The 12,050-nt window shown below is 34.0% G+C and overlaps 1 protein-coding gene across 2 annotated transcripts in view; it reads right to left on the bottom strand.

The window, feature by feature from the left end:
* LOC144448978 (LIM domain kinase 1-like) overlaps positions 1-10,006 on the bottom strand; it is a 33,177-nt gene extending 23,171 nt beyond the window's left edge. For both annotated transcript variants that reach the window (XM_078139366.1, XM_078139367.1), the window contains exons 1-2: positions 9,980-10,006; positions 9,778-9,871 (exon numbers count right to left, since the gene is read on the bottom strand). In XM_078139366.1, coding sequence (XP_077995492.1) covers positions 9,778-9,871; positions 9,980-9,992 — 107 coding nt within the window. In that variant the 5' untranslated portion in view covers positions 9,993-10,006. The remainder of the gene's footprint in view (positions 1-9,777; positions 9,872-9,979) is intronic.
* Positions 10,007-12,050: the final 2,044 nt, after the last annotated feature.

The following is a 12,050-nucleotide window of genomic DNA, read 5'->3' as shown; positions in this document are numbered from 1 at the left end:
AATACAAATCAGGTTTAAGCTAGGGAGCCTAACCATATTCCCATCCCTAACTTAACCTAATCACAGCCCCCTAGCTTTAATATAAACTGATATTTTTTGTACAATAAGCCTTTCTGGTATTTTTTTCTTATTGAATATTTTCTGAAGAAGTCATAGGGTAAACAAGACTATATAGCACCCCTGTGGATATATTGTCAGACAAAGTCACACTGTAGATATCTGAACTCCTGTGGATATATTGTTTGACAGTCACATAAATAGCTGCCCCCTATGGATATATTGTCTGACAGTCACCGACTATAGACAGCTGTCTGACAGTCACCAACTATAGATAGCTGCCCCTATGGATATATTGTCTGATAAAGTACTACGGATAGCTGCCCTCTTTGGATAAAAGCAGTGCACATAATGGGGTTAGCTGGTAATAGGGTCAAGAGGTGACCTGACATGACACTAGTACTATATTGTTTCCAAGTAATGCAATAATCTTGGTCCTATTATGAATAAACAACCATTGAGTTTTAAAAACATCATTTCATTTGCCCTAAACAACTACTAAATGTAATATTCGTCACAATATGATAAAACAGTGCCAATTGCATTGTAGCACAACTGCATTTGGCTGTTGCTATGGGTGTGGTCTTGTTGCTAGGCATATTTACATTTTTGGAATCTTTATTCACTTAATCTAAACACCACCAAAATTCAATCCAATCTGAGTGGTGGTTTTGGAATTATAGATTTTTGACCATTGAAAAAGACACATTTTGTGACATATTGTCTTTTTTAGTTGATGTCAGTTTCCGCATCCACTTTTTCTCGAAGGGCTTCACAATTTTTGCGATTATATTGTATTTTTCGCATATGTAAAAAAAAGTTTAGGGTTGACAGTGAAAAACTAGGTGGGGTCAGGTGACTGGAACCAAATAATTATTTTTTTAGGCCTTATCTACATCCCTGTGTAAATTTTAGCCACAGGGGGATTTTGTCTTTAATTAGAGTTTTTAACTCATAGCAGAAAATAATGTGTATCAAGTACGTATATCTTTCTCTGATCAGTACATTGTCGTTAACCTGTAAGTATCCAAGTGTGTGAAATTTTATTATCTAATTAATTATATACATAACTGTCTAGTCTGAGATAATAGTTTTAGTACGCTATCAATTATCAAAGGAGTTGCTCAAGCTGAGAATTTAATTAAAAAGAATTTTTTATAAAAGAATGGCTATAGTTACAAGAAGCAAACTGTTACTATTGTGTATCAGATGATGACCATTTGAAAAAAATGTTGAACATGTACGAGATCTCAGAATTAATTTGGAAACTATGCTGCTGTGGACATCATGCAGATCAACTTGAGATAGCATGGATTCAAATTTCAATATGATTATGAATATACTTGTAACACTGATTATACCATGCACGAGCAAAATCTAACAAAAAATATGGAATATATACTCTGGTCATTCTATGTTTGACGACGTGCGTCTATGTTACGACAATGCATGTCTACATCACTGGTTCTGCTGTGTTCAAAATACGAGTCCAAATGTTCAAAATTGTCATTACTTTCCCTGATTTTTCTTCGATATTACTGGTGCTGGTAATCATGTTATTCTGTAATATTTTGTCATTACTTTCCCTGATTTTTCTTTGACTGATATTTCTGGCACTGGTATAATTATGTTATTCTCTCAAATATTTTGTCATTACTTTCCCTGATTTTTCTTTGACTGATATTTCTGGCGCTTGTATAATTATGTTATTCTCCAATATTTTTCTTCATTCAGCTGGAAAATACTAGTGATCTAAGGGTTGTCACTACTCATCTAGTGACTCGTAGTGACAAAGGCTCCCTCGGTCACTTGTATTTTCCTTGGCTGAAACGAAGACAAATTGGGGAATAACATCAAAATATCCCCCACTACATGTATTACAATTTGTAGGGATGTATAAAAGCACCAGTAGCTTGCAAAAACACCCATATACTTTCTTTCTGAGTTTTTCAACATTTTCAAATTCAAATCATTCTATGCTAACTTGTATAATACAAAACATGTATTTCCGTTCACTTTTTGTTTGTACATCTTTCGATTTGAGAAACATCCACTCAGCTAGCAGCATCCAGAGCTTTCAAGTGGTGCTTATATTGAAGTACCACATACTGTGCGGATACTGACCTGAAATGAACTTTTACAGAGGACAACTAGTTTTGAAATACATCCTGATATCTATACTATTATATCTTGATTATTAAAACATCACATACTCTCTGCAGACCACTCATGCATACTAAAACATTGATCTATATTAATAGGATGACCCTATTTTTTTTTCTGTTTCTCATTGCCCAACCGAGTCATATTTTCAGCTCCAACTTCAAAAAAAAAGAAGTTTTCGCCCTCCCGTAATGTTTTGCACAACAGCCCTCTCTGGCAAGAATAAGCAAGTGTCTGGACTGTCAACATCATCTACAGTCATGACGGTGGCAATGACACTTGTTCACAAACACCTAATTTCTTTCATGGCAGTAGGGGGACCTGAGAACATGCCATGGTGTAGAGAAAACCTGGGAAAGGGCTTGTTACCAGGAATCCAATAACAAAATGAAGATAGAGAGGAGGAAAAGGAGGCAGAGGAACATGAGAGTGATTTTTTATTTGTTCACATTTTTTTTAAACAAACGACCAACCGACTGATCCATAATTGCCATAAAAAAGTAATATGAAACATAAAAAAAAATTAGGGTCATCCTAAAAATATATATCTCATTGTCTATGAAGGAGGAAGTGAGATATTAAAGTGGAATTACCCCACCACCAACATAAAAAATAATAATAATAATGGTGCTGACACGTGACTCACATATTTTAAGTAATAGACTCATAATTCATCATATATAAGGGAACCATTACTTAGTTTGTTATTCTACTGGCATTCTATCATTCTAGGAGTAAATTAGAGATGAAATATGTCGTCTGGATAAGTTGTAAATATTAAATCCCAACCAGGATTATGCATGCACACACACTAGTTGTAATCGGTCACAGTACATGATATGTATACAAAATATATACTCTTGTATTCATGATGTAGTATCGCCATGCTGTGTTGTATTAGCCATTGTTTGACTACTTAATTAAATCTCACAAACCACTGACAAATTATTTCATGAATTTTGTACAGTGAGAATAAAAAATACTGTTTGAAAATAAGAATACAAATTGTCTACTTGCTAGTGTTAAATATATTTTTATTGTCTACTTGGTAGTGTTCATATTTTGATATTTTTATTATTTTTCAATATTTTGTTATTAAAATTTATATTTCTGATATAATTTAATTATTAAACTGTATTTAAAAATTAAGTTATTTTGCAAAATATAATTTGCTGAAAGCTGCACTAGCTGCAACCTGAATGCTTTTTTTTAAATGTCTTGTTAGGTAAATTAACATATTTTTTGTAGCTATATAAATGATAAATCAAATCAAATTGATTTTTGGGTCCACACCTAAAAATCAGCACCCTCAACGGCAATCACGATTTGAACTTGTTTCTGTACTACTTATGGATAATATCAACAATTGATTAACATGTACAATGTCTAATTTTCATTGAATATATTGTGGTTGTCTGACCGAAAAATGGTACTCCAACGGATTCAAAACCAAGATTTTGCTCAATATTTAAACTTATCACTACACTACCTACTGATAATACTGACCACTAATTAACAGATATATTGTCTTTTTATTTGACCAATTTAGTGAATATATCATTGGTTAATTGATGAAAGAAATGCCCCAGTTACAGCTAGAGTGTGGTCACTTGTTGTAGACATACAAATCAGGGTGGCTAATGCTATATTTATCCCACCCTATTACCCTTCACCTATTAACAAAGGGCTGCTAGTAACAGTAGAGAGAAAAGGTACTGGATTCCAGGCTATCAAAATAATCATTCTACACTACTCTTGAATATTTGCTCTTTCACTAACATGTATGTTTGTACTTTTTTTGTTAATTTATATCCTTCCTTGACCTCCAAATAACATTTCAGAATTTATTACTAGATAATATTCACATGTATATTTGTATATTGTACCTGTACCTGTATCTTGTACGTCTCTATTTACATCATATTGGTGACATAATTCTTCAAAACATTATCTTAACTTAGGGTGGCTGTACTCAATTCTACTCCTCACCCGACCAACCCTATATTTCTTTGATCTAGCAAAATAATTTTTAAAAATGACGCCCTCTATGGCAGAATTAGAAAAATCCTGCAATGTCACTGACTGTACAATGATGAACATACGTATGGCATATGAGCAAAAATTATCGTTTGTTCATATTTTAATGCTGAAATCTGGGAATTTTAATAAAACAAATCATTCAAAGTTTCCTTCTGACTTTAATTGTCATTTCTATGTCATTCAGAATGTTAAAGTATGATTATGAAATGAAAATATCATCAAGATGTACACATATGCTTAATATTTTAATACTTTTTTTTAACCAACTGACCAACCCATCATTTTTAAGTGTCCACATGGATGAGGATTGGGTATTTATTTTGGATTTTTAATTTATAAAACAATTTTATCATGGCTTCCTACTTGAAAAATCAATCTGACACAACATATGTCAAATCCTTGTTTGTAACTCAATACATTGCAAAACACAGAAAGATGTGTCAAATCTTTGTTACTGTACATTTTTTAGCGTTTAACAATGTATTGAGTTACAAACACAGACTTTGTCAATGTTGTTTCACATTGATTTTTCAAGTAGGAAGCCGTAATAAAATTGTTTTATAAATTAAAAAATCTGAAATAAATACTCAATTCTCATCAATATGGCCACTTTAAGGTGTTATGATGGGAAACACAGAATTAAGTATTGTCACTCTTACATAAGTTACAATCCATTTCTAGCTAGAGGAAACTTCTATGGCATTTCATCTTGATAACAAAGTTATGTAAAATATGCATGTGACAATTAACATGCCAGTTATTTGGGATGACATACATAACGATCACGTCATTGAAACTATATGTAATAGTTATTTTTTAAATAATCGTCAGGAATTTCAAATTTGTACGCTGACATCAAACATTTAATGTGTGTATCATGTTATGTTGTTTTAGTAATAAGTTATAGATTTCTTACAATACTAAATCAATTACAGTAATCCAATATTTGCTGTTCTCAAAATGTTGTACGTGCTGCTCATCTGAACTAGTCTAGAGGCTATCTGTGGCTTCAAATCTCTGAGTGAAGAGAGATCTGGAGATTCAAAGCCACACATAGCATACATAGCCTCTATACTAGGGGTGAAGAGAGATCTGGAGATTTGATGCCACACATAGCCTCTATACTAGGGGTGAAGAGAGATCTTAAGAATCGAAGCTACAGATAAAACTCTATACTTGGGGTGAAGTGCCATCTTAAGAATCGAAGCTACAAATAAACTCTATACTTGGGGTGAAGTGAGATTTTGAGAATCGAAGCCATGGATAGCCTCTATACAAAAGGTGAAGGGAGATCTTGATATTTGATGCCATGATAGATCTACACCATAACATTTGTAAAAGCCTTGAAAGTCTAAGAGTAATATATATTAGCTGTACAATAAAAACTTTGATCCATTCCCTATCTATATAAGAGAAATAGATATTATATAAACTTATGCAATGGCATCAATAGATTTGATATAGCTAGAAGATCAATTTACTCATAAAAAAAGAGAAATGACAAACTGTAATCTATGTAGATAGAGAGAGATATACAGTTCCAAGGACTCTACACAGGTCAAGTGTAGATTGAAGCTGTTGTCAAATTTTTGTAGCCTGTTTATGTTGCTGGGTCTGTGACAAAGTTGGCACTCCTTCTGCATACCTATTACCATGGTAGGTAGAGCAATCACTGGCATGGTCACAGACCCACAGACTTACATATGCCAGGATTTCTATTTATCAAAGTAACAGTGAAAATTGTACCCAGACTTTAATAAAAGAATAGTCTTTTCATTCAATATTTTGGTCAGTGTGTTCCCTATTAAAAAGACTAGTTTCACAGAAAACATGAAATTTTGTAGTAAAATCTTGTCTTGAGCAATTTGTTACAGGTGACTGAGATGTGCCAGCACTCTCCTACCCCAGACTCTGGTCTTCATGTTACTATTTATCTCAATAAAGATCTTTGTGCTTCACCAAGACAAATTTCTGGGCTACCACTCGCTTACATGTAAACAACCAACGCAACCATACTGTGTATTTTCCATGATAATTACAGCAAGGTATAAAAGCTATTCAAAAGTTTTTGTATGCTTTGGTCCAAGAGATGTTCACATGTGTGTATAGTGTACATTCCCCTTTTGACCCTAAGTTACAGTGAAAGGTTATACAGTACTTCTGACAACAAACTCAGGACAATAACTAGTCTATATACAGCACTCTGTTTGACCTCAGCTCTCTGTTTGACCCCAGCTTCTGATTACAAGGATGTTGTATGCCATATATATAAACAATAACTTCACTCACTGATTGCATTGAAAAACAACAACCAAAATTGACGAACATTTTTGCCCAGAAAATATCACCATTGTCTGAACTGTGTTTTTATTAATCCATTGAAGGTTAACATAAGAAAACCTTTGAAAAATATTTACTTTTCAATCTTTAACAGCAAATATAAACACCATAACCATATGGATAAAGGGCTGATACTGACTCACTTGGATTATCCAACTACAAGTATATACCATCTTGTAAACACTCCTATTACACCCTCCCCCAGACTCTCTCACAGTCCTCAGAGCATTGCATTGCTAAAAGGGCTCTTTTGTCTGTACTGATATCTACTGCATAATTGTACTGTGGGCCAACTGACGTAGTCTATATAGTACAGTACTGTATAGACTACGTCAGTAGTAAGCAGCAGTTCATGCCTGATGATCCTTCTGGTGAAACAGTCCGTAGCATAAATCCATAATGTAATATCATACTCGTCTTCTTTCATTTTATGTATGATATGCTCTCAAAGCTGATTGAGCACTCTACTTGGCGAAAGAAGAATGAAACTATATGTATTATATATACATACAGATATATATATATACACACACACACACACACACACACAAACACACACACACACACAAACACACACATACATATTACTTTCCTTTTATACAACACTTTTACAATGATACTGATACCCCAGACATTCCTTAATAGCTAGACATATAGTTTACAAATTTATGGCTATTCCTGTTCCTTTGTTTACATAAAATGAGTGGGGTTACTCAGAAGAGCTGACAGGTTTTTTTTCTATAAATAGTTCCCTGTACTGTAGCAAATAACACTTATAAAGTGTAAACCTTGAGTTTGTTGGGATGTTATGTCTCAGGTAGCTACTAGTGCACTATGTAATTTGTCACCTCCTTTTTTTCACTTTCTCTTCTGTTGTCAGATTTCAGTTAAATCAGCATCACTGACAAGAACAGAGAATCAAGTCATGGCTCCTACCTCCCCCCTACCATTCCTGGCAGTTTGCTAGCAGCTGTAATAGTCAAACCTACAAGTTAACTAAATTATGATTTCCGCATTGACTTTCAACCCCAATTAAATTATGGTAATTATGTTAACATGTATAACTTACCCTCTGAGTTGGTTCTTATTAATATCATATGGTGATACTATTGACCTCATCTTACAGGAGGAAAAAACTAAAACCACATAAGAATATGTGCCTTCTTTCAAGCTTAACATTCAATATTAAAAGTAAACTAACCTAGAGTCAAGTCGTGTGGGAATGTTGACTATTGTCTCTGTCTAGTCTAAACATTTTGTACTATTTACAGAAAGTAACTTGAGATTTGAATTGTCATGATTTATGTTTGTGACTTGTCATCAGATACAACACTAGCTACACACAATGGCATGGTGAAACCACCTCATCCAATACAACACTAGCTACACACAACGGCATTGTGAAACCACCATACAACTTTGAGGTTTCTGGTGACACCAAGACAACAAACCATACACAAACCTGACATGTATATTGGTGTTGTAGGCTACTTATATATCATAGATCCTTAAAAACACCTGTACAACACATACAGGGACTGGCAAGTGAACATGACAAACTACTTATACTTATAGTCAACAAGCTATTTTTTTAGAACACCTACAGCGTCTGGTTGATACACCCTAGCCCAGAGACTTGTCCATGGCTTGATAGGATTGCTAGATTATGTTCAGCCAAAGACTAGTCTCTTAGGTACAGAGACTTTAATACTACTGTATATAAATCTGACTCGTGTTCTGGTGAATACCATTGTCAAGCTCAGATAGCAAAGTCAATAGGCTATTAAAATACATCTAATCAGATATAGTTTCAAAACCACTGTTTCCGTATTGATCAGTTGATGCTAGGTCCATTTACTCAGTTTGCTATTTTTATTAAAATACACCATTGGGAAGGTACTAGTATGGTACATGATTTCCAAAATGTATCTAGTTTCTCTCAGCCTGCTATAATAAACAACTATTTCCCAGTGAAAGAGATACCCAACTATTTACAAAAGCTATACATTTTTTCTATCTTAATCAACATGTCTGTAATATATAACAAAAAGAATATTCTCAAATTTCTCACTACTACCCCTGTACAATAATTTAACAAATGAAGAGAAATTAATTAAAAATCATGGATTAAATAAAAATAACTTGAAATTATATTTCATTCAAAAGAGTTAATAATAGTCTACATTCGATACTAGTACATAGTCACTTAAGACACCTGATAGGGCTGAACAATGCAATGTGTCTTACAGTCTAGAGTTACTCTTTACAGTAATTTTGTGAATGTTTTCGCCTGACGTTTTAGAACCCTGGGTACAGGATGGGGAAATTCTATAGTACATGACTGTTAGTTTGAACAATTGCATGTAAATATACAACATTCGTGCCATGATATCAGCCAGCATTCAGGTTCAGAAATAGAACCCTGATATTTGGATGTATTAGGTCTCCCCTATTAGTTACATCCATGGGCTGAACAACATGACGTACCTATACTGTCTAAGTACATTGATAGTAAGAGGACCACAAAACCCACATGAAATTGGCAGGTGTTAATGTCAGTGTTATTTGTTTAGTTCATACACCGACACATGTGGGATGGAATGTACGTATTACGTTACTTCACAAGTATTTCATTCATTAATTCTTTCATTCACACCCCGTGTAGCACACCACTGTCATTATTTGATCAGCCGTTCCTATATATTCTACATATAACTGTATTGTTTAGTTTTCAAAGCAACAGTTCTATAACTTCTGGTTTTACTGCGCTGTTTATGTCTGCTGTTTCTTTCTTACGTAGTTCTTTCCCTTCAAATTATCTCCAGGTTGTTTTGGGAGGGGTAACCATTTAAGTTTACAGAGCTATATGCCCCATTAAAAGTGTACGGCAAAGTTAAAAGTAATAAATGACGGCGCCCATATAAGACAGTGGCCGTGTTGATGGGGTGAGTCACCCATTCAAAACCAAAACATCACGTTATAGCTGAGAACGTTTGTTGAGATTCGGATGATGCCAGACGGAGGGGAAATGTTTGCAAGACAAGAGTATCTTCAAGACATATATGTAAAAACAGCTTTCACGTGCTTGTAACCCATATTTAACATATTTTAAAAGCAAAACACCACACATTTATGAGACAAATATATCAGAATATACATCATTTCGAAACTACCTACCTGAAGCAAGATGTATGCCATTCACCGTTCAATGCTTGGAAAAGTGTGTCGTCGTAGATCGGCTGAGAACACCCCATACATCGTAACGTACAGCCTGTATAAGTAATATTACTCTCGTATGATTATGTTATCGACTAAATAAACCAGAAACGAAACGAAATTTCCAGAAAACCAATCATTTCTTGAATTTCTCTAGGCCTACCTGACTCCACCATGCCCGCTCTCTGTGCGCTGTGTGTTGTTTTTCTTCTGCTGTATGTAAACATGCGCAGATGCTAGATGTAGGCGTTACGATTTTAGAACACAACACTAGGTGGCGTTATCAATCACTGCCCACTGACATGCCGAGCTGCACCAGATCGATCATCCATCCACTTGAACTCGAACTTGAACACGAATAATGTCGTAGTATGTGCCTCGTTTATCGTCTACATATGTACCTTCGATGTTTATATATTGTATGAATGACAATGCTCAAATATGCCACAAGTTTAAATCACAGACCAGTATGGTATGTTCATTCATCTGATAAACAATTTATCATACGAGCTGGTGATGGCAGTTGAAGCGCATGATGATGATGATGATTGTAACCAATAGCAACTGATCTCATCCATCACAGTGGAGTCTATCTCTCAGGTGAATATGATGGTAGTATGTGAATTAACCAAATCCCCTCTCTTCACAGCAAGCTAGTTCAACCATCTTATCAAAATAGTTGAAAATATTGCAATTTCAATGAGATTGATAATAATGTTTAATTAGTTTTTATATAGCACATTTCCCCTGGCATAGACCAATAGTGACACAAACAGAACTGCTAATGCATCCTCAACTCCCTGGGAAACATAAAATCCATTGCACAAAGTTACATGTGAAGCAAATTTGCAATACGCAGGTCCTTATAATTCAGTATGCAGCTAGAAAAATGTGAAATTTTGTATAATGGATGTATTAATTGCTTGAACTGCATCTAAAACTTTTTAAAGTTTCACAATAATTTGAAGTATTCCAGTTAGTTAGTGTAGAAATAAATCACCTGAGTTCATAGTCAGTCCATTGCTTCATTGATGCTTCTTTGCATAACAATATTATAATAATATTTTCACATGAAGAGAAGTGGCTGATCCCGATGTCCATGTCTTAATATGTTAAATTTAAACATGTCAGAGTATATTTCAATGTTGAAGATGTATGTAATATATTGATCATTATGCAAATAATTATGCAAATTACTGGTATTGGTATGTAAATATTTATGCAAATTAGTCACGGTCTTTGCAATCAACCTTGGGGAGAACACCACAAAGCTATTTGTGGACACAACACTAATAATATACAACATACATTTCTAAGATGAATTATTACTTTATTAGTAGAAATAACCAACCAACAAGAGTACAGTTTCAAATAACAAAATGAATAATATTTATGTATTCCCTTCCAAAATATGCACCATGAAAACTGTGATCCAAGAACTCTATTTAGCCATTCTTATTTTTACGAGTGATAGCCAGCAAGTTACTACCTTTGTCTCCTGATGATAAATAATATCCAGTATATCACTACATTCTAGCTCTTCCTCAAGATCATCCTCTGTCTGTAAAAACTAGGCTGAACAAATTATTTTTGGATCACATTATTTTTCATCAACAATGTTAAATCATCCCTGAGATTCCTAAAACTTCCGATGTGTACAGCGCCCCCAGAGTCAGAAATATGAGAAACTGTTTCTTTTGTTTACTTTGACACCATTTCTCTAGTATATTAGGTGCCAGTACCAGTAACACAATATATTTGTGGTTTGAAAGTCCCAAACAGTATTACACTACAACATTTTGAAGGAAAAGTGGAGAATTACAAGACAATTATCACTTCATATCAAGAATGACAATTAGTAGTTTTACAGGAACCTGAATGAAAGCTGGTCTAGTATAACTTCCAACTGAAAACTATAAAGAGAATCTACATGACTTTATTATGTACATGTACATATTTCATTACATTTTTTCTATCTGAACTAAATATTAACCATAATCACTGGAGTACCACAAATCAAAATTCATCCAACTGAAAACTAATAATGAATTTAAAGTGAAAATTCAATTAACTGAACCATAAATCAGTTATTGCCATGGTAACATAGTATTTACAAACCCATAATGAAAAGTAATACCAAAATATCTTTTGATAACTTTATACTTTACAAATAACTCTATATACTAACAAGCAAACTACATACACTATTAATCTTTTACGGCCTGGATATTGGT

This window comes from Glandiceps talaboti, chromosome 18 (assembly GCF_964340395.1).
Source record: "Glandiceps talaboti chromosome 18, keGlaTala1.1, whole genome shotgun sequence".
Taxonomy (NCBI): domain Eukaryota; kingdom Metazoa; phylum Hemichordata; class Enteropneusta; family Spengelidae; genus Glandiceps; species Glandiceps talaboti.
The sequence above is the reverse complement of the archived record's forward strand: the minus strand, read 5'-3'. Positions and strand labels throughout refer to the sequence as shown.